General features: G+C 41.1%; 2 protein-coding genes across 2 annotated transcripts in view; both read left to right on the top strand.

Moving 5' to 3' along the window:
* Positions 1-267: 267 nt before the first annotated feature.
* CNDP1 (carnosine dipeptidase 1) lies at positions 268-11,997 on the top strand (the record flags this gene model as incomplete). The annotated part of the gene is made up of 11 exons (XM_082282039.1): positions 268-345; positions 1,156-1,299; positions 2,570-2,732; positions 4,267-4,355; positions 6,316-6,516; positions 7,915-7,999; positions 8,547-8,707; positions 10,074-10,238; positions 10,357-10,498; positions 10,902-11,049; positions 11,892-11,997. 11 exons carry the CDS (start codon positions 268-270, stop codon positions 11,995-11,997), a joined length of 1,482 nt encoding a protein of 493 aa, XP_082138165.1.
* Positions 11,998-23,006: 11,009 nt separating this feature from the next.
* The window catches only part of ZNF407 (zinc finger protein 407), a 336,645-nt gene continuing 335,240 nt past the window's right edge, over positions 23,007-24,411 (top strand). The window contains exon 1 of the mRNA XM_082282493.1: positions 23,007-23,062. The gene's annotated coding sequence lies outside the window, so the exon portion shown is untranslated. The remainder of the gene's footprint in view (positions 23,063-24,411) is intronic.

Here is a 24,411-nt window from a genome sequence, read left to right as displayed (position 1 = left end):
AAGCTGTTCACTCTTGGGTAATTTTTCAATTTTTTGTTTCAGCAACTTGACTATGAGTTAATTAAAGATTTTATGTGATAAAATGAGTACACTTTCTTCTGGCTCGAGGAGATTAAAGGAGAGTTAAATAAGCTCAGCACTTTGCAAATATCTCCGCTTTCTAGTGCTGACAAGAAATGTATATTGCAGTATGTCTGTAATGTTGAATTTTACCCTTAACTTTCAGATAGCATCCATTTCAGCCCTGTGCTGCTCTCTAAGGCAGCAATGTCCCGCTCATCCTCTTCAGCATTGGAGATGGAGATCTTCCAGTACATTGATGCACATCAAAGTGATTTCATCAAGGTAGGAGTTATATTGCAGTGAAATGATGAGCACAGAGCTGGTGCGAGGCCTGAGCTCTGCATGCCAGAGGAGTGTTTGTCACAAAGGTAATGAGCAGGGTTCCAGGTCTGGCATCAGGAGTGCAATATGCACTTCACAGAGCAAGGCTGCAAGGGGACAGACTGCTGGGGACCCCTGGGGTGAAGGAGGCATTTGCATGGACTTCCACAAAGAAGTGGTTGTGGGCATCCTTTGTTCAGAGACAGGCTCCACAGAGCCAAAATGCACCTGCATGGGAGATGCAAGCCAGATAGGATGCTTGCTCTCAGTCTTCGCTTCAGAACTGATTTTTGTAGGTTTGCTCTTGACAAGGAGAGGAATCTTGGTCCCATGCTGGCTTGTGATTTCATTTTTGTCAGCCCCCTGTGAAAAGGAGAAACATAATTAGTCCAGTCAGTCAGTATCAGCTATGCTTTGAATCTATGAGCGCTTCTGAATCCTCATTAGGATCACCAAAGTAAGTTGTACATAATGCAGTTTCTATAATGCAAACTAGTCAGTATCTAGTCTACCCCCTCTTCCACTGGATTTTAGATCATGGGTTGACAATGTGAATGCCTAAGTGTGAGCACCCTCCCTGTTTAGAAAATCAGGAGTCTCAGCCCTGGGGAGACATCTAAGTGATTCCCCTCTATGCTGAAACCTCAGATCATCCGTGATAATGCTGTGATGATACAGAAAGGAAACCATCTTCCAGTGTGAGATTTCTGATACAAGGGCCAAGGACAACAACATTCTGGATCACCTAACTGCACTTTTCTTCCTGTGCAGGATCTGAAGGAATGGGTGGCTGTGGAAAGCGATTCTGTTCAACCACATCTGAGGAAAGAAGTAATGCGAATGATGGCATTGGCAGCAGACAGACTGGCAGCACTGGGAGCCACTGTTCATTTAGTAAACCTGGGGTCACATCAGGTGCTTCTCTGATTCTTGGACTTAAAACATCATATCTGCACGTGGTCTACCTATTGCTTTCAGTGCTTTGTACTTGTATGTTATGACATAGTGTTATTTTTTTGAAAGCTAGATAAAGATTTATCAGTAGTCATGTACCTACATGATACCTGCTGAAATCAGGTCTGAGAACTGAGAGCATACTGGGAGCCACACAGACGATCCAAATGCAAACTGATGTTCTGTGCATAGGAGGGAGTTTGATGCTTTTAACTGGAGCGAAGCAGTTTGCAAAAAAGGACTGAGATTTTTACTGGGGCTCGTTTTTACATTCTTGTATGTAATGAAGCACGAGAATTAATGCATCATGTGTTACTGAACTCCGTAAGAGGGAGGTAGTTCTTACATGGAAAATGTTGTCAGACAGAAAGGGTTAGCTACTTAGAGCATCATCTTTGGTTTTCAGAGCTTCTGACAAATGATCCAAGCTATTTTCTTAATGATTGTTGGGAAGCAACAGGGAAGAATTCGTTTCTGAGAAACACTTATCTCTAATTTACTCACCTTACTGCAGCTGTGGGCTCTTGTCTGCCCTGGGCTGTCACATTTCTCCTCTAACAGGAATTCAAAAGTTCAGTAATAGTGATTCCCTTTTCTTTTCTCTGAGGCTTCTGGTGAGGATTCTGATTCTTAGCACAAGGACCCTGCAGTACAGCAACAATTTAATATTTCAGGTTATGTCATTTGATAGTTGCAGAGAATGCAATTGGGCTGTGTGGAGCTCTGTTGTGCACAGAGCCACATTAGAGGATTAGCCTTAACCTGGTTTTAAGACAGTCTGACACAGCTGCTGCCTCCTGCCAGCAACACGTTTTTTGGTTTCTATATTTGAAGTTATAAGCCTCCTGCCCTCTGTCTGTGGTGAAATCTAACCCCAAATTAATTTGTGTGGCTTTTGACTACTTCAGTGTCACAGTAGAATCTACAGCACAAGGCTGCCTCTGTCTTGTCCAGTGCTGGGAAGTGAGAGTTTAGTAAGAAGGGCATTTATGACACTAAAATGTCAGAAGAGCTCTACAAAGTCCAGCAGGAAATAAACAATTGAGGAGAAAGATCTTAGTTTCTCCGAACAGGTTAGAACTTGATTCAGTCAGATTTGTGGACTTAATCAAATCAGTCAATTAAGTGTAGAAATATTTTCAATATTGAGAATTCCAGATTTTTTTGTACATTTGTAATTTTTAGAAGGTTTGGTTTTCCTTAGTTGCCCTTTTTTAACCTTTCTCCACAGTTGCCTGATGGCCAAGTCCTCCCACTGCCTTCTGTGATTCTTGGGGAACTGGGGAAGGATCCACAAAATCCCACTGTATGTTTCTATGGTCATGTGGATGTGCAGCCTGCCAAGAAGGAAGATGGCTGGAACAGTGACCCCTACACACTGACTGAAATCGATGGTGTGCATCTTTTCATAAGTTTTGTATCATTATTTGAACAATGACTGAGGTTCTGAGTGGGAGAAGGGTTCCTGTATATTTGACCAAAGCATGGGGACTTCTCCTGTGGAAATCTTTGGGACATGTCCAGCAGCTTTCAACTTCGATGATTATACCGTGACTAGTGAGACCCATCAGTGACTTCCTAATATTTGGTGTAGAAATGTGGATGCTAAAAGGCAGGAGCAGAGGAATTTTCCTGTGAAAATTTCCTTTCTCATAAGAAAGCAGTTAGAGAAATCCAGCTTCTCACAGCTTCTCTGTGAAAGCTTTCGTTCTCATGAGAACTGGATGGACAACAGTTTGTGAGAATGTAAACCCTTTCTGCACCTGCAGGTTGTTGTGAGAACAATAGAATTGTTTTCAGTCTTGTGAGAATAATATTTGGAAATGGGTGTCTTATTGCTCAACCCGTCACCTTCAGAGGTGGTGGGTGAATAAGCCAATCATGTAATTTCTCTACTGTGAACTACACATAAAAGAAGAGCTATTCAGTAAATGGGGTCTTAGCTCTCCTTTGGCCATATTATTTGACTTGGACCTATGTCGTGATTTTGCTGTTCTCTGGGGATAACAGCAACATAGAAAAGCAATGTGTGGTTAAAGATGCTTTATAGAGTATTCAACAGAGAATCCATTTCTGCTTAAAAGTTCTTATAGGATTTTTGCATCAACCATCATCCTCCCTTGCACCTCCTGCTCTTGCTTCATGCCACTTTTGTACTTTGACCTGCCATGCTGGAGCTAAGGAGCATTTGTGGTGGAAGAATGTGAGGCCCCCTTAACGTAATTATCCTTCCAGCACAGCTAGCTGACTGAAGGAACAAAAATGATGGATAGAGGGTCAGCAGATAAGTAAGGCCTCTGAAATCCTGATTCCCAGGCTATAACCATTAAGTTGCCCTTTCTCATCATCTGGGATCAATTCCCAACAGTCTTACTGGTATAATTCTTCTGCCTTATTTCAGTGTATATCCAGTGTATCCAGTGGGGACTGCTACAGAAGTCTATACACAGGGACAGATCTCAGTTTCATGTACAGCGATAACTGTACGTGACGTACAGTTGAAAAAGAATTTACACGCTTAGACTTGTAGCTTCATATTTCTGCCATGGCATTTATCTGTAGGGTTTTTACTACTTGTTATCTGGTCTGAATGATGTGTCCAGAAGCTGCATATTGTGCAAACCCTTCAGGCGTATCTGGTATGAACAAACAGTTCCTGAGAAGAAAAGTGAAGCTAAAAAATTGGCATGTAGCAGAAACAGCAACATGATGTGTATAAAAGGAAGGAAAGGGAAAAAAAGTGTACCAGTCCATTGGGAAACACCTGAACACTCATCACCTTATTTAAAATGAACCAGTGAGATCCTGACACTTTTGACACTTGACACATTGCTAAAGCCTCTGTGGCAACTGGAATTTGCCAATTACATTGAAGTGATGAGAGAAAATTCAAAGATTGCTTAAAAACTTTTCTCTTTTCTTTTTAAGGAAACCTCTATGGGCGTGGAGCAACAGACAACAAGGGACCTGTCCTAGCTTGGATAAATGCAGTGGAAACATTTAGAGCCTTAAAGTTAGTAGGTATCAATGAGGATTTCTTTATTATTATTATTATTGCTAATTTTTATTATTTACTATTATTTGTTGTTATTATTTATTATATCTCTGGAGGGATGTATTTACGTTCCTGAGTTAGATGGTACATCTTTGTCCCAACAGACTACGTACACTTTAAAATATTAGCTTATTTCTAATGCAACACTTAAGGCACTGGTCCCACTCCAGTAAGAATTTGTCTTTGAGCATTTCTGTTTTGAACAGTCTGTCTGCAATGTAAATAGTCTTGCTGCCATTCCCCTGCAGAGGAAAACCCACAGGGAAGCATTCAACATGTATTACATACATTACATAGCTCTGATACCCTGTTCTCCTGAGAGCTTTTAAAATGGTAAAATAACAGACATTACAAAATGCTCATGAAGACTCATCTCTGCTGTTACATTCTGCTGATCTTTGGTTTAGTCTGCCTACAAGACACCTTCAATTTATGTGTGTGTGTGAAGAGAATAAGTATCAAAAAATGTTCGTCCAGAATGGGCTGTTATGTCACCAACAGACCAGATTTATCAAAGCAAATACTTTGAATGGGTGCATTCACCTAGTACAAACACAATCGCTCAGAGTCCGACATAGTTCTGAGGTCAGACATTTGCCTAAATTACTACAATGACCAACATAGTCATGTCCAAATAACGTAATAATTTTGGAGTAGTTGTATCCCCAAAGTAAAGCTAAATGAACATAAATTCTAAGCTTGTAGCTTGGTTAACTACCATCCTTTAAGGTGAATTGGCATGACATACTCTGTTAGCGTGCTGAGAAACAGTTTTGTGTCTCTTTTATGACATTATGACATGGCACAAATTGAGCACTGTCTTGATTTTTTAAAGTCCTCTTACAGCCTTCTGGAAAACATGCTTTTCTTGCATCTATAGTACTGAATGGACCTCAATGTCTCTTAAGCACTAGAAAACACACACATTATTAGCCTAAAGAGTAGTTGTTGTAAGTGGATATGGTTATGGGTCTGACATCTTTCTAGTTTTTCAAATCACTAATAGCTATCTTGACATTTTAACAAGCAAAAAGAAATTTTTGTCATTTGAAGCCTTTTTCTAGAAAAGAGCACAGACCATCAAACAATATTCATGAACAGTTTGTTTCTAAAATTTCTGTGGCCAGCTGATGAACCATCAGCGAACCCATCCATGACACAAGTTCATTTAATTTTACACATTTGTTCTTGCCTTTAAGCTGAGCATTGAATCAAAAGAGAAAACATCTTAAAACCTCTAATGAGAAAATGAATTGTAATAGGAAACTAAGTTGAAATTTATGTCCTCTATGGGATATGTCAGCATTTTCAACTCCCACTATTCCATAATAAAAGTTCTCCTAATTACTCTTGGAAATGCATCCTTATCAACCAGCAGGCTTGCAAATTCATGAGTGCTAAAAAGACAATTATAGTAGAATCACTGACAACGTTTTTATCACCATCTAAGTCTGGTGATGGACAACGTTGGGAAAACTGCAGCCAGTGGCTCCCACATGGGCAGTAACAGTCGAAATATAAGAGGCAGGAAATTTTCTGTGAAAATGCAACTGCTATTACACAGTTAGAATTTCCAATGCAATCAGAATATTGAATAGCACTGAGAGAAAGTCCATTTAATGAGACAGTCCAGCAAGTTTCCTGAAAACACTAAGAAAAAAAAAGATATAACTTATTCTCCTTTAAAAATGAAAAGTAGATAAAAGTATGAGGAAAAGAACAAGTTTTTCTGGGAACCTATATGTGTCCATCACTGGCTTTTCTACTGAATCAAGCTATAGATCCTGCATACTTATCCTACATCTTTCTTTTCCTAACACAAGATATACAGCAAGCCAGTCTGCTCCTAATTTTAAAGCTTTTTTTTTTTTAGTTTTTTAAAATGCTTGTTTCTTACCCAGACTTCTCTAATATTTATGTAGGCTATGCCAGTGAACTTCAAGTTTGTAATTGAAGGCATGGAAGAAGCAGGATCCTTGGGGCTAGAAAAGTTACTTGAAGAAGAAAACCAGAGCTTCTTCTCTGATGTTGATTATATTGTAATTTCGGACAATCTGTGGCTCAGCAACAAGAAGCCCGCCCTTACCTATGGGAGTCGGGGAAATGCCTGCTTCTTTGTGGAGGTAAAGGACACAGGTTCACTTGAGCTGGGCCTCTGACAGATAGCACTGATGTAGCTGTAATTACATCTGCATGCAGAGAAAGACTGAAGGAAGGCTTAATATTTACAAGTACAGAGCTTTCTTCTGCATCCCTTTTGGCTTCTGCAGATTTCCCTCCTCATTTCAATTCAATTAGCCTTATTTGCTTCCATTAGCTTCTCTTCAATCATTTCTGCCCTTGATTCCTCTCCTCATGCATTACTTTCCTGCCACTCTTCCAGTCTTTTCTCATCCTCCCCTCTGCATATCAACTCTCGTGCAGCACCACCCCTGCACCTGGCTCTCCAGCTCTCTCTAAAACCATCCCTTCTGCTGCTCTGCCCTTTTGCAGCAGATACTGGTTAGTACAATGAATCAGCCTAAAGGGAGTCAGTTTGGCTGGATCTCTGGGTTTAAAAGCCACACAAAATTTTTGTAACCATTGGCAGGAACAAATAAAGTTCACTGTAGCCAACATGCTATATTCAGCAGTCAGTGTGAGCTACTGTGAAATAAAGAGCAGAAATTTCTCATCTGGAAATGCTTCCTGATGAAGCATGAAAGGAATTCACAGAGAAGATTAAAGAACTTGAGAACTAAAGAAAAATCTGCATTAACCTTTATGTCTGAAAAAGAATGAATTTTGTTTTAACCAGAAGAGCCTTGGCAGCCTTGATTCAATTCTTCTAAGTCTTGGTTAAGAAAAATGATGCTATTAAAACATCAAAAATGATCTCTCCCTGTTAGTAGACAGTTAGCTGTAATGAGGTTTTGAGAAGAATAAACAAGTCCTTTGCAGGAAAATATTTTATGATAAACCCAAGTATGAAAATGTGTCTAGAAAAAGAACCCATTTAATAACTCAAATGCCTCTATTCTAAAGCCTTGCTATTCAAGAGACATAAATTTTTATTTGTTGCAATCTGGAATTAAGGTTGGACATATATTCTTAATATAAAACAAGATGAATTTTTGCCTTTTTTCAAGAAGATTTTGCATTAAATAAAAAGGGTACACAACTTGAAGAATTTATTCTCCAATGTTAGAAACAGTAATACGCAAATGTTTAATGTATGATATCTTTAATCTTACTCAAGCAAAAGAGGGAGTGGAGGGGCACCCTTGCTCTCAAACGTTTAAGTGCTACAGACAGCTGAATTTCTCTCTCTGGTGTTGACAACAGAGCTCCATCTTCTCTTTGCCAAAGCAGCCTGTTCCTGACATGATGTTTTCCATTTATTACTTAGAAAATAATAAATATTTTCTGTTCATTTGTGGTCTTGTTTAAAAAAGCTGGAACCACCAGTCACTGTGGAAAACAAACATTCACAGATGAATAAGGCAGCAAGTGTTCATATGTAACCAGTGGTTTTGGTACAGGTTGAATGTGGCAGCAAGGACCTTCACTCTGGAACTTTTGGAGGCATCATTCATGAGCCGCTGCTGGACCTGATAGCGCTGCTGGGTAATAACACACATCATTGCTCGGGAGCAGCTGGGCAGTGATGCCCATGATCAGCCTAATGAAGGTCAGGGCCACGTTTAATTGTTGTGAGGCAAGTCTAATTGAAGCAAGATTCCCAGGTTTCCAAACCTCAACACAGCTATGGTGGCAGCAACTGAGGAAGGGGATGTCCCCAGTAAGGCCAGGATTTCAGACATATTAAGCTGATGTCAGTCACGCGTCAATTAAGAACATTTAAGGATTACAGGCAACTTTAATACATACACAGATAGCAAAACCCGGCTTTTTAATGCTGATTTGTATCTCAGTAGGATGATGTTTTCATGTTAGAAGCTGGGCTGACACACCACACACTACACACAAACAGCAGCTCAATGGTTTTCTTAATAAATACGCAAATATATCAAGTTAGGTGTTGCAACTTGACAGATGCAAACAGTTGTTAGGCTTAATAATTTGGTAAAGAGCTAGGTTGAAGGGAAAAAGTGTTATGATTGCCAAAGGAAATAGGCTGTACTTGTACTGATATCTGTATCTTATTTTGTAGACAGCCTTGTGGATTCCACAGGTCGTATTCAGATCCCTGGAATCTACGACAGCGTTGCTGCCCTGACAGAGGAGGAAAGGAAATTATATGAATCGATTGAATTTGATCTAGAGGAACATAGAATTAATTGTGGTGTGAAAAAATTCCTCTACGGCACCAAGGTAACATAAAATTTGTATGAACACTCAGCAGAAAGAATTTAAATCACTTATTTGTAGCATTTATGTAGAAAGACAAACTGAAAGATATTTTCAGTCAATGGCAAGCTCAAAATAAAATAAAGGAGCACTGAGAAGTAAAAGGTAAATAAAATTAGTCTGCTGATAATGTAAGGCACTGCATCTGGGGAAAGTGATCTGAAATGTGAAAAATCAATGAAAAGGAATAATGCAAACCAGTATAATTCTTCCTTCCTTGCCTACCCCTTCTCTCTCCCCAAGCCTAAACAGTCAAATAAAAGATGCATTAAAATGCCTACATTTAGGTTACATAGTAGGAAAGAAGTTGTATTCAGCTCTGAAATAATGGGAGGCAGCTTTAGGCAGATATGTTTTGGGTGGTTTTTATTTGTTTAATACAGTTTTTGATATCTGCCAAGTCTGCCATAAAAAGCATCCAAAGCTACAAGCCTCTTCTTTCCAGCAATTAAAAATTATATCCCAAATAAAAAACCAGCAGGTAAGGGCTGGCTTGGAAAGGTCTCTCTGCACAAGACTGGCAGCTGGGAGAAAGGAGTTGATTAATTTTTTTATCACTATCATAATTATTCTGGTGTAAGTTCTACTAACATGGATGCTTTTATTTCCATGAAAATGTTTTCAAATTATCTAAAGCTAGTCTGTAAGAATTAGTAATACAAAAATATAATGTAACCACATTATCTAAGTTTTGATGCTTTACATATATGAGGATGAATTGACATAAACATTATGTGTAGATAAAGGTCTAATCTCATAAAACTGAAGGAAAGCAGCAGCACCCTGATATTCTGCATGAAGACCAGTTTATAATTTATATATTTCTCCTATTTTCCTTAGAATAATAATCATAATAGTTTTATTTCCCCTCTGCATCTTCTCCAGAAAAACTTGGTTACTGAAAATTATCATCTTTCCTACTGTGTTATTTAGTGTTAATTACTAGAATTTCTTCACTGGTATCATCTGGGATGGGTCTGGCTGAATGTTTTTTCCAGTGACAAGTTGTGGGATAAACAGGCAGTCAGATCAGAAGTTGTTCTGATCCTACTTTGCACTAGGAAAATTAACTTCCAAGACATTTTAAAACAATGCTCTATTTTTCTTATTTTTCATGAAAAGCTGTTACCACCCAAATCTTTCTACGATTGAAAGTAGTAGGATTTTTAAAAAATGAAAATACATATGCATGGGTTTAAATTAAAAATCAAACCTCTTTAAAACACAGAGATCTCAAAATACAAATTTTAGGATGGAAAAAACTTGTTTATGTCAATTGTGAATGGCTCCAGCATCATCCCTTATATTTTCAAAAATTTTTCTTTTTAAGGAAGAAATACTCCTACACCTGTGGCGTTACCCCTCTCTCTCTGTTCATGGGATTGAAGGAGCTTTCCATGAACCAGGAATTAAAACAGTCATTCCAGCAAAAGTAATTGGCAAATTCTCAATCCGTCAGGTCCCCCACATGGATCTTTCGGTTGTGAAACAACAGGTAAGAAACAAACCTTTTCTTTGGCCTCTATTGTGGAAACTAAGTCCCTCTTATGTGGGTATAAGCTTGAGTTGCAAGAAGAATGAAAGCTTTTGACTGAAAAGTATTTTCCCTGTAGGTGGTGGAACACTTGGAGGGTGTCTTTTCCAAGAGGAATAGTCCAAACAAACTGAAAGTGTCTATGCCTTTGGGTGCAAAGCCCTGGCTTGCTGATGTTAATGATCTACTGTATAAAGCAGCAAGAAGAGCAATAAAAACAGGTGTGTTCCTTTTTAATTTTTTTTTCCAGTTCCTAATATAGTTGCAATTGTGCAGGGGCATTGTGCTCAACAATAGAAGAGATTTCCCAATTCAGTGCTGCAGCCACTTACCCTTAAAAATATCACTGATTTTGATAGAACAACTCATCAACATCTTCCACACCTTGCTGAATTTCGATATGTTTATTAGGAGTAGCCAAAAGACCTCATTTACTTAGTTTTGTAATGAAAAGAAACCAGAGGTTTATAAACCAGAGCTGATTTGTGAAATCAATTGGCTACACATTCAAACCCATTTCTACTCAGAAGCACTTAGTATCAGGTCTTTGCTTAAATATATGGTAGCAGAGAAAAACACCTGGATTACACGTATTTATTAATTCATTCTTCCCATGTATTTCAGTTTTTGGAGAAGATCCAGATTTCATTCGTGATGGCTCAACAGTTCCTATTGCCAGAATGTTTCAGACTATAACACAGAAAAGAGTGATGATGCTTCCGATTGGAGCAGCCGATGATGGGGAGCATTCCCAGAATGAGAAAATAAGCAGGTTTCTTTTATTTGTCTGTTTCTGCTATCAGAGAAGGGGGAGAACTGAAGTCCCTTGGTACCCATGAATGACCATGGCCAGATGGGAAGCTTTGCTGTGCATTGGATAGTCCAAACCTACTGTCTCCAGCAAACTCATTGCTGGGCTAAGCAGAAAGCAAAATTCCCGGTCTATCACATACTATTATACAGTTTTCATGAGGTATCTGCTCAGTCTTTAAATTCATCACATTGGCAATTTTCATTTCACTAGCAATGAAATTTACCTCTGGTCTGAAAGATGATTGCGTGGGTGGGCACTCTTCTGACACAGCATCTGTTTTGAAGTGTGACAATCATAGACACTCATGGTTATGTAAGGATTTTGGTGGTTTTCAGTAGAAACAGCTATAAAGATGTATTTATAGTCCAGGGACCAAAACTAGTGTAGTTATACAAAAAAAGCTTAAACTTGCTGCTGGTGGTCATTGTTGGAGGTACCATCGTAACCAGTTTCAGTGTGCTGCCTGAACCCTTGTGCAGGTTCTGAGTCAACTCATGCTGAACTCTGGAAACTGGAGAATCCTACAATAATTCTCAAATTACTTTTTGTTTCCCCTCATTAAAACATCAATGCTGCTGCCTACAGATAATAACAATTTGGGGATGTAAACCCGGAAAAAGTTTTCCAGAGGAGTATCAAATTGAAGTATATCCAGCATTCCTGTGCACTGGGTAATTTTTTGGGGTTACCAATCTTGCAAATTCCACTGAAGTCTCATAAAACTTCACTGAACTATGTTTCTAATTTTAAGAGCAGGACAACCTGACAGGACTTCATTGTCTTTCTTTCCTTTTTCACAGACACAACTATATTGAAGGAACCAAATTGTTTGCAGCTTTTTTCCTGGAGATATCAAAGCTACATCAGACCTTACATGAAACTTCCCACAGAGAGACTATCAACTGACAGACCAACAAAATCAGCAAAGCACTTTCTTAAACTTTCTAACTTATATTAAACATATAAATCACATATTCAGTGGCTGTGAATTGGTGGGAAAAAAAAATAAGCCATGCTATTTCTTGGCATACTATTAAACTGCGTGCATTTGTGATATGATCAATCAAGTGATCTTATCCCTAATGCTATAAAATAGGGTTAGGGATAATTGATTCTTGATGAACAGAATGTGATACATTTTCATTTTAAACTTCAGGACAAAGGGAATTTTTACCTCCATTTTATCAAAATGACTTTATTTCTGTTTTGTAGTATCACTCTTCATCCTGCCTACCAGTTTCTGAATATGAGCAATACACAACACTGTAGTTTCCTCCTAACAATACGTAAAATTTCACTTATGTAATTAGTTGAAGAAAGTTACACTATCAAATTAATCTCTTCCCTGTCCTTCACAGAAGGCTTTAAATAGGAAATGCAATGAAATTAGCTTGTTGAGTTTGATGTGAAGACTTGCCTATTAATATCTATTTCTGCGTATAATCACCAAGGTCAGTAGAACTGCAACAATAAATAAACATTTCCAGCTCTGGATTCTGCCTTCCATCTCATCCAAATCTCCTCTTACTGTGCTGTGAGCAGTTTCAAGAATCACTAAATAATGTTCCCTTCATGTGACTTTCTTTCCATACAATAAAAAGAAGTTTTTGTAAACATCTGTGCTGGCCAAACTCTGTCATCAGAAGGGTTTTTTCCCACCCGATTAGCAACTGCTTGTTTTTAATTACATTTAAAGCATCAGTTTGCATTAATAATTAAGTCAAAAGCAAATGATACATTTTGAAATGAAAACACATTAGTTGAGAGTTCTGTTTGCTGTTTAGGCAAAACATCCAGCACAAAGCTCACAATTCAAATCTAGAGTTTTTAAATTTAAAATGTGATTTTTACTCTAACATAATTAATTCACACACAACCAAACCAGCTGAACCAGTAGTGTTATCCCTACTGTTATAAAAATGACAGTAATTAAATTACAGAAAGTAATTAGGATCTTTCCTGTCTCTCCTGCTATCTTCCTTCAAAAATCTGCAAGAACAAAGATATGGATGTGGAATTCTATATAAGGGACTATAGTACTGCAGATAACTTGTGTGAACAGATGATGTGGGAAGTTATTAGGATAAAAGCCTTGGCTGAATAAAAAAAACACAACCAAGCTTCTGATCTTCAGTAGCTCCTGTGAAATTTATAGGAGCTGGGCATAAAAGTAGCTGGCCTTTTAAGAGATCTGGGAACAGTAATAATCCAGGTATTTGGGCATCACATCACATTCTCAATAAACACCCATTTTCAGCCCTACCTGAGGCTGTGAGGCTCACAGTTCAGCTGCAAGAGCTGAGTAAGGATTCTGCCTCTGGCTGCTGACGGTGTTCAAGGGGAAAAGGAGGACTCAGCTCAGTCTCTTACTTGTGTTGGCACTCCTGACTGCAGAACTGAACTACAGTAACTTTTAGTGCCTGTGTCAAGAGAGAGGACTTCAAGACAAGGACCAAAAGCCTCAAAGCCCAGAATACGCTGGTTTGCACATCATCATAGAATAATTCTCTGTTAACTGTCAATTAAGAACAATGTGATTCTTCTGGATATTTTTCAGCATGGGGAAAAGAGGTAAAACAGCCTCTTGATGTCCTTTAAACTCAGTTTCTCTGCAGTTTAAAAAATTCCTTTCATGTGCCTTAAAAGATTTGTAGCCTACCTTCACCTGTTGAAAGCATTTAGGAACCAGCATGGTAATGACTGTTGCAGAGGTGAGTAATCCAGTGTCTGCACAGGATTCAGGGAAGATAGGTCCATGCTTAAAAGCTATCACACCACAGAGGTACATGAGGGAATATTGCTGAAGTATTTGAAGACATATAATTGACATAAAACATTTCAATCTCTGGGTTTGCAGTGGTTTTACAAGTTACAGAATCCCACAGCATCACAGAATATGCCAAGTTAGAAGAGACCCACAAGGATCATTAAGTCCAACTTTTAGTCCTGTACAGAAGCATCCCCAAATTAATTTAAAACATAATTGAAAGAAACCTCTGCTCATAAATATGACCCTTTTGGCAGAAGAATAGAAAAGTTGGTGAGATGGAGGTGGCAGATTTCATCATAAAAGAGGCATGGAGACTGTGTTTTAGGAATAGGACTGCTCTGAAATACCACTATAATATATGCTGTCTATGTGTTCTACATTACAAAGCTGGAATGGAAGATGGGCTTATGTATTTTTTACTGCTGCTCTTTGGAATGACAAATAAAATAGAGTCAACAAAGAGCATAATTTTATAAGCATGGACACTATCAGAGCAGTGCACTTAAATAAGGTTCTGCTCTGAAATAGCCACTTACTGTCAAGTTAAAACCATGTGAGTGAAAGAGTGAGGCCACTGAATTATGCAGACCATCTCCATGCTCCTTCAGTCCCAGAGGAGAGAAAGAGCATAAAACTTCAGATCCTCCTGTCCATGAAAGAAAGAAAGCACTGGGAAAGCAACTCCCACCCACAGGGGTATTGAGAGCTACTCTTTCCTTCTTAGACCAAGTGTCCACCCTGTCTTTTCCTTTTTTTTTTTTTTTTTAAATTGTGCAGCATCTCATCAGCCTTTTGAAAAAAAGGAACAGTGTACATTTTTCTAAGGTCTGTACTGTTGTACAACATTTCTAGAAATGTCATCTCTTGGTTGCACTAACAGCTATTTGTTGCCACGGTAAGTTAGAGATAACTCTACAATACTAGTGTTAGAAATAGGATTAAAGTTTGTTTGTTTGTTAAGCCCTACCCTGGTATGCCATATCCCATGCCAGAGCATATTAGATATTCTCAAATCCTGACCAACTAACTACAGAGATCATATGTACAATTTGTGTGCCTACATATGCAGGCATGTAGCTGTATGTATATGTACACTTGCAAGATCTAATCCAGTCACTGATTTAAAAAAAAAAAATCTTGTCCATTCTGATTCAGGATTTTTTCTTACTAAGGACTGAATAATGGGAAAACAATGTTGTGGGGATGTCCAAAAGCAGCATCTATATCTCTGAGAGCTTGACACAGGTGTCAAGACTTAGATCATAGGATCATAAAAGGGTTTAGGTTGGAAGGGACCTTAAAGATCATAGAATTATAGAATAGTTTGGGCTGGAAGAGACCTTTGGAAACCATCCAGTCCAAGATAACTGCAATGAGCAGGATCAAGTAGATCAGGCTGCTCAGAGCCCTATCCAAGCTGACCTTAAATGTGTCCAGGGATGGTGCCTCCAACCACCTCTCTGGGCAACCGGTGCCAGTGTTTCACAGCCCCCAGAGTACATCTAACAGTACTAGGTGCCTATACACAGCTGCTCAAATTCTGCCCATCTCCCTGGTAGAGGAAGAATTGTCCCAAGTCTTCCTTTTTTCCTGTAGACTGTACATCCATGTTGTAGGGAATCAAACACTCAAGAATGGGATCATATTTTTCTATTGATTATTAATGTGAAAGAAATTAGAACATTTTAATTTCCATTTAAAATCGGGGGTTTAAGTGTGAAAGTCACTTTTTTATATTAGATAAACACAGTTTTTAATCCTCAAGTAATGTTTCAAAAGAGAAGACTGAAAAGTGTGTCAGCTAAAATCATGGAGAATAAGATGCTGACAATAGGAGCTGAAGGCACAGTGAGATGAGCAGCCTCCGGAGACTGAGAACTAATCAGGTCATTGTCTGCTTAGCCTGTGAAAGTGGAAATTAGGCTTACTCACATAGTTATGGTTTTCCTTTTCGGTTACACTACTCCCAAGAAGTTGACTTTGACTCCTGCTAGTTATTCCTTTCCGAATACAGCATTTGGCTTTTTTCACAAAATGTTACAAAATGCCTTGCTAGTTAAGGATGTTCATAGTCCGTGTTTGGACAGGGAATATTGTGCAACTGTGCCTTTACCTGTGACACAGAGGCCCCTGCCACAGTGGCTGGTGCAGTGAGGACCAACGAGTTCCCTTGTTTCTGCTGGAACATTCCAGTGCAAGCAACATGTAAAGTTAAATACTTATTGCTCCAAGGTAAAGCTTAACTGATTTTCAAGTTTATACCTTGTATCATAGCATATTTAGAATTTGAAGGGACCCATAAGGATCATCGAGCCCAACTCCGTGTATGTCTGTATTTAGAGCTGCAGATACATCATGCCCTCTAGGAGGTGTGTCACTAAATATTTTAAACAAAGATATGAATGGAAAACCACAAACAGTTCCTTGTTAACAGAGTGCATATTTGTCTACTTTGCTCTACTGCCAAATATTTCAGTGATTTTCTCACTTGCATTCTTCGGAACAGTGTATGAAAACACCTCCATGTTGCAGATAATTTTGACAAATATATAGCAAAGGTTTTTCTGCAGTGCTGCTATGTTAGATTATATAAAAGTAGACCAGGAAATTCAAAACGATCTGCTAACAACACAAGCATGGTGGTATGCAATTTTAAAACCTCTTCATACTTCTTTTTCAGCTATGAACCTGAACCAGTGTGACTCTTCTCCCTGAAGTCACTTAGAAGTCATTTTGACATTTCCACTGCTTTCTAAAGAGATAAGCAAAAGAGTCACTGTCTGCTGTACTGGGAGGATCAGCAGTCCCTGCAAAACTTTTCAGTTGGTTCTCACATGGAATGAGTTGTTTGGATGGAGGACAATGGAGACAGTTCCTAGTTACTTCATCCACGCTCAGAGAGTTTTAAAAATTGTAAATACTATCTGAAAGTGTGCTTGCATTTTGTTATGTAATTTCACTCAGGTTCCTTGGGTGAAACGTGCCACATTCACTTACTCCTCAAGGCAGGAACAACAGCTGTGGTCTGTGGTTTTTTGTGGACTTAAACAGATGAGTGAAAGTGCAAACACACTTCCACAGGTGTGGAATTTGAATTCTTTTTGCTAAGAAACTTTACCCTTGGGAGGGCAAAAAACCCCAGCAAAACCTTGATTAAGCTCCAAAGTCCACACTGCATAAGGTGCATCCTGACAGCAAAGAAAAATGGTCACATTCCTTACTCGATGAGCATTTGAGAATTTCAGTGTGTAACCAGGAAATTCTTCCCTTAAAGATACCAGTTTACACACATTCTTATTTCAGTGGATGTAGTTCTAACAGGACTAGGATGCGTGTGCCAGGTGAATAATTTGTTGACTTAGTGATAATGAAAAATAAGGATTAAATCTCTATTTCATGTAGTGTACTTTTTTTGCATATTATTTTCTGATCTGATACCACATTAAATCTTAATGTATTGATGCATAATGTACCAGACTTGATGTTGGTATTTGAGATATATGTCTATTTGAGAAACTTGCTTTGTGAGTTTGCAAGAGATTAATTGTACAGTGGCAGAGCTGTAAATTCTGGCAAGCCGGACATCTTCACGCATAACAGACAATACAGGGTAATAAATGACTCTCATTTTACTGCAATGAATTATTATTAAAATTAAATGAATTTTTATTAAAAACCTACAGTACAAGAAAACCAAATCCTTGGAGGTTTGGCAGAGTACGCCTCCAGACAGACTTATACGTATCTGTAGTTAAATGAAACCAGATGTTGTGGATGTATGTGTGGCTACTGCTGATGTTGCTACCAGTCTCAAAATCCTTCTGATGATCTCTCACTGTAAATTAACATGAAGTGCTGGCCAATTGCATGTTCCCCATCCTTCTGATGCAGCTACAATTTTCTTTTCTTTTTTTTTTTTTTTTAATATCTGTAAGAATAATTCAAATATGCTTGTCTTCTTATTTGTGGAACTGAAGGGGATTTTTTTTTCTGAGCTTAGAATTGCAACTGTAACAGAAACTGGAAAATATTCAACATGACACATTCCTGACATATACCCTTCTGGTAGAAGAAACAAGTGGTGGCAGAGCCCTCGTATGAATTTCAGGTAAGTTTGCATCAGTCTTTTTTTACAATTAGAAATGCAAGAGTTAGTAGTGCTTTACTCATCTCCTGTGCATTACTGCCTTCCTGACAAGGCATCATATTCCATCGGCAGGGTTAACATCCTCAATTTGGCAGCAACCCTGACATTCCAGTGACAACTTCAAAAGATAAAGTTTCATTTCATCACAGTGGAAGGACCAGTAAGATCCTGGAAGTACAATCTTTCTAAATCTGGCTTTGCTAGGGGCTTCTGGACACCAAAATTTATATAGTCCACTTTTTATTAAAAAACAGTGGAATGAAAGATAAATTTTAAACAAACTAACAAGCAAACAAATAAAACCGTAATAGATGCTGTGCTAGCTTCACTCCTGGTGAACAAGCTAGCAATGGCAGTCTGTGCTTAGTCTTTGCTAAGTCGCCCTTATAAAGTGCCCAAAAAAGTGTTATCGGCCCAGGAAAGAAAATACTCACCAGCAGTGTTCTCTAGGTGCTGGTGTATCTTAACACGGGATTTTCTGGAGGGAACAGCCTGAAGACTTAAAGGTAACATCCATGGGTAAAATTTCTACCTGTGTGCTTCAAGTAACTTTAGTTATTTGTCAGCATGGAAAAAAACCCCACATCTGATTTATTGGTATACTGATATTGATATATGTATCTAGAAAGCTGCATGCACAGAGATGTAAGCAAGGTCTCCTATCTGCATGTTTTGTATTGTGTATGCAAAACAGTTTAATTGTTTGTGCTTATATGCAATTGCTTTCTATGACCATTTTGAGATGTTGGCTACTGTGACACTGAGCAGACAGCTGGCTGACTACTGTTCCAGACTATTACGTATCATAGATATTACACACTTCTTACCCCTCCTCAGCTGGACTGTAACTTGACTTTAGAGAAATGTAACTCAGATTATTCAGGATCTGATGCAAGATCACATCTGACTCTTCAAGTGCCTCAGTGAAGATACCTCTCTGTGCACATGCAGATAGATACCCGTGGCCCCCATGCTTCTGTGTTACAGACTGAATAGAAAGCCTTTAATAATACAGGCAAGACTAGGCCTGGATGATGCATCTTGTGAGCCAAATAAAAGCATTTGCAGTCACTGTTCCTCTCTTTTGTTAAGTGGGGGAACTTCAAGCACTATCTTGTTTTTTTTTTTTTTTTAATTCTTGCAATTTCTGTAAACTCAAACTTCTATAAAAGTATTTTAATTTCAAAAAAACCTTTTATTCTCTTCAAGCTGCTCAAAAATATTTTCCCCCCTGATTTTATGTAATTATAAGAAATTCAAACAAATACCTTCTAAGTGTTCCTTTAAAGCCTTTATATTTTTCTCAAACATTTATAATGCACTTAGAATAGCAGGAAAAGTTGGGAAACCACGTAATTTTTATCACATTTTTACCTGCTTGTATAAGGTTCTTTATATCACAACAAAAAAATTTAACAAAAGGCACCTAGCAGTGGGAAAGCATTTTGTTTATGTAAAAATGGGTAACTATGTACTTCAAACAAGTTCCTTGGCAAAACTGGGCTGTGAACCCAGTGGTCAAAATGAAGTGAGTCAGAAGGTGCAGCCTTTAATCAAAGAGCGGGTGCAGGTGCCAGGGGCAGTGCGACCTCGGTGGCACAAAGGCGCAGCCATGCCCTGACGCCTCCTCTGGTTCCTGGAGCGGGTGTGGCTGCCCGGCCGTGGAGCGGGTTGGGCGGGGCTGTGCACGCTCGCTTTGGACACCAGGCACAGTGGGCACTGGAATGCTGCCATGGTTCCCTCCACAGGGGTAGCTCCCCACAAATCCACATCAGAGCTGCAGCCATCTGGCCTCAGCTAGCCCATACATGCTCAAGTGTGTCACTGGCAGTGCCCTCTGTGACCCTGCCGAGCCAGCTGAGCCGTGGATCACAGCAGTGCTGCACCAGTGCTAAGCGAGGGACCAGGATCACAGGACCACGGCGGATTCATACAATTGGTCATTGCAATTGTCCATTGTTAAAAAAGACCTTTATGGAGTCCAACCATTAACCCAGCACTGCCAAGTCCACCACTAAACCATGTCCCTAAGTGCCACATCTTTAAATACCTCCAAGGATGCTGACTCAACCAAATTCCATCAGTTTGAACAGCATGCAGCAGCAGGTCAGTCAAACTGGAATATTGCACTTTGCTTCCTGAATCACACACCTTTACAAATGGGCAAAATAACTTGCATTAAAAAGGGAAGGTATACATACGTGTATATATATGCATAGGTAATTGACACTAAAAGGTTTATTGGTGTTTATATCCTAATTATTCTGTTCCATGTTTTCTTAGGAGTTGGAACTGCAGAATAAAGATATATGCAAGTTTTCTTCAAAAATGTGCTACTCTGTAAAAAACCAATGGTGGTTAAGAAACCCTTATGGACAGTACTGCTGATGACTTGATACCCTACAGACACCATGGTGTCCTTCGGAGGCCCTGCCAGCGACATTCTATTTATGAGACCATCATTGAGTCACGGAGTTATTTCTTCTAAACAAATCTGATGGGAAAACCCAAGACTCAGAGTTGGTAAGTGGTATTACGGTGACTGCCTTTATCTTGCTGAATGTCTGATTTCTGGTAGTAGTAATCACAAAGCTCTGTGTGTTTTCTGTACAGGAGCAAACACAGAATATTAAGTAGGAAAGGTAGGGAGAGTTTTAAGTTACATAGCTAAGTACAGAGCTGGTACTACTCTTAAAATGAGCAACATTTCTAGTGAAATCAGTATTTTGGTGTGGTAGAAATATAGCAACTGCATGAACATTCCTAGTGTTGCATTCTGTCAGAAAATAAATATAGTTTATGTTTACAATCCATTGATAAACTAACTTATTAACTACTTAAATCCTTTTTAATTACTCATTGACTTAGCTTGCATTCTAATCTATTTTTATTAGCATAAATATTTCAGAGCACAGAACAACCACTTTTCAGCACAACTTTAGAATTCTGTATATACCTAAGTCAGAACATTAAGTGTAGGGATGTCTGTACACATTTAATAAATACAGCTTAGAATTACGAAATAAAATTAGTAATTTTTGGTACAGGTATAAATTTTTTTTAGATTAATAGTGATTCTGCCTCAGATGCTATTTCTCCCATACCAATGGCTCCCTCTTCAGGCTCTTCCTAAAATATGCTGCCTCTTTTCATTTTGTTAGAACTATTTCCACTTAAAAAACTCCAGCTCTCATAGTCATGTCTTTTTCTCCACTATGTTTCCTCACAGTAGGTAAATGATGAAGTAACTGATGGACCAGGCAGGCTCACTTGGTGTTACTTGAGACCCAGACCTACAAATCTTTTAACGCACATGAAAGGAATTTTTTAAACTGCAGAGAAACTGAGCTTAAAGGACATCAAGAGGGTGTTTTCTCTCTTTTCCCCATGCTGAAAAATATCCAGAAGAATCACATTGTTCTTAATTGTATTATTCTTACAACTGCTAGTGGTTTCTGTAGACTCTCAAACTATTAAATCTAAGTATGTATCTAAAATCCCAAAGATACCTTTACTACAAATTTAGCCATATTCTGTGTATATTTCCTATCATACACAGAACAACTAAATTCTGTAGTATAGCCCTTATGCACAGGAAAAGGAGCTAGCCCTCTTCACTGATGTCCTGTGTGGTACTTTAGCATTTTAATTTGTTCATTCATTTAAAATCTTTCCCAAAACACTGGTAAAGTCTTGGGCGCTCCACTTCGCTTCAATGAAAGGCTCAGGCAACAGCAACTGCTTCATTTTCAACCCATTCTTACAGTCTTTACAACCCGCAACAGAATTGGCATTGCTGTGCCATAAACTTAGCAGATTAGCCAGCGACTAACTGGCTGAATAGAACTCTTGTCACTTCTAGTTGGTAAGCTCGTGCACACTGCATGACTAGAAAAAGTCAGTGAACTGCAGATGTATTCCCAGTGAGGTGTTCTCTCCTAGTGACTCTGTGCGACGGCCTTGAAGAATGCTAAATGCTGTTTAATTAAGCTACTCTGTCTATTAAAAAATGTTGTGTAATCAGGACATAAATGGGAAACCCGCATTTTTAAAAACCATAAGCAACAGTGAAAAAGCAACTGCATTTCACCACAGAAGTCTGAAGACTCTTTAGATGACTCTTTGCTTTGATATTAATCATGTAACTTGTCTCAAGGAAGAAAGAAAGAACACTTAGGGTTTCATCATCACAGTTTCTTCACGAAATTATAAAGTACAAAATACTTTACAAATAGCCTCCCTCTTGCCTTTTTCAACTGTTCCTCTCTTGAACTGCACTCCCTGAAAGATATTTTAAGTACAGCTTGGAGCGTGGGCACCACCTTCGACTGATAACCTTAGTGAATGGCTGCGGTGCTGTACGACAAGGACTTGTTTTCCCCTCCCCCAGAACAGGTTTCCCATGGACCAGATCCAAGTCTCGCTGCAGTGCGATGCAGGGTGAGAACGTGAGGCACAGCTTTACGCGCAGCCCAAGGTTACACCGGCGCAACGCAGCGCCAGGGCTGCAGTGGGGCAGGGGGCACAGGCAGGCCGGGCTGCGCCACGCTCCAAGAACGGGCAGCTTCGGGAAGCTCCACAAGCGCACCCGCTGGCTCCTGCCACCCCGCCTGCCTTCGTCCGGCAGGCGCACGAAGCTCCGGCCTCACCGGCACGCGCATCCGGGGAAAACCCTCGGGGCTCCGTGCTCCGGCCTCACCAGCACGCGCATCCCGGGAAAACCCTCGGAGCTCCGTCCTTTCTTTTGGGACTATCCCTTCCCGGGACGATGTGGGGGGCAGCAGGAGCCGGGAGTTAGGGACGATGTCAGGGCACGGCAAGATGGCGCCAGGGCGCGCGCGCGGCGGCAGCCGTTGGGCGCGCGGCCCGTCACGCCGGCGGCGGCACGAGCGGCGCCTCCGCACCGGCTCCCGCCCCGCCGGCGCCGCCGCGTCACGTGGGCGCGCCTCGCCCCCGCCCCCCGCGCGCCGGGCGTGACGCAGCGCGGCGGATCTACGGCGCGCCACTGGTGACACGGCTCAGCACAAGCGGAGGCGCTCGGCTCCCCCCGCGCGGTAAGCGCTGCCCGCCGCGGCGCGGCAGCCCCGTCTCGCCGCTCGGCGGCGCGGGGCGAGCTGCTACCTCGGCCCTCGCGAGGGGGGCTCATGGGGTCGCCGCGTCGCCGTCTCCCCTCGGGCTTTTTGGGCCTCTGCGCTGCCGTCGTTTTTTTTTTTTTTTTTTTTTTTTTTTTGAGTGGGCGGGCTGTGGCGCACCGGCGGAGCCAATCCTGTGCCTGCTTCCTCCCAAGCTGCTCGCCGATTGGCCGGGGTGCCGAGGGCGGGAAGAGCGCCCCTTGCGCCCATTGGCCGCCGCAGCCGCCCCGGGGCCGTGGCGGGTCTTCCCTTCCGCTCTGCCGCGGACGGGCGCGGCGGGGAGAGCGGGGACGGAAGGAGCGAGGGAGGAGCGGGTGGGGTGGGGACCCGCGCGAGCCGCCACCACGTTGCGCGGCTCCGGTTGCAGCGTGTTCCGGGCTCCTCCCCGGTTCCCTGTGTCCCCCCCCTCCCCGCCCTTCGCCCAGTTCCGTAGGGTCGGTGCGCACGCGCGAGGCTCCGTCGGGCGGGGCTGTGGCGTGAGGAGACAGCGGGGCACAGCGGCGGTGGCGGTGGGCGTCGGCCCCGTGCAGCCGCCGCCCCGCGAGGACGGCACCGGGCAGCGGCCCCGAACCGCCGTGCGGGACTGTTTGCGCGGCCGCGTCTGCGCAGGCGCGGCGGGGCGGGGCGGGGGTGAGGCCGGCCCGGGGTGGGCGTTCGGACGTGCCGGCGTGTGGGGTCAGGCGCTGCCTGAGTGGCTTCAACCCCTCTTTTCTTACTTCCCCCTCCTATCCCGAAGGTTGCTGTAGAATGAGAGGGGATGAGCTTTGAGAAGTGCAGCAGTTGGCGGTGAGGGACGACGCACGTGACTGCAGGAGCTCTGTACGTGGGTCTTACAAGGGAGAAAGAAAGGGTTGTACTTGCTTTCCCTTTATTCTGCTTCGGTCACCAAGCAGAGCAGTGACAGAATTACAGAATTAGGTTGGAAAAGACCTCTGATACACCGAACACCGTCTTGTCAACAGACCATAGTACTGCGTGGCACATACAGTCTTTCCTTAAACACCTCCAGGGACAGGGACTCCATCACCTCCCCGGGCAGTCCATTCCAAAGTCTAAACACACTTTCAGTGAAAAAATTCTAATGTCCAGCCTAAACTTCCACTGGTGCAGTTTTAGGCTTTTGTGCTCTAATCCTGTCGCTGGTTGCCTGGGAGAAGAGGCCGATCCCTACCTGGCCACGCCCTCTTTTCAGGTGGTTGTAGAGAGTGATAAGGTTTCCCTTGAGTCATTTTTTCTAGGCTAAACAATCCCAGCTCCCTCAGCCATTTCTC

The sequence above is a fragment of the Coloeus monedula genome, assembly GCF_965178545.1.
Source record: "Coloeus monedula genome assembly, chromosome: 1".
NCBI classification, from domain to species: Eukaryota; Metazoa; Chordata; class Aves; order Passeriformes; family Corvidae; genus Coloeus; species Coloeus monedula.
This window is presented reverse-complemented; position numbering and strand designations above follow the sequence as displayed.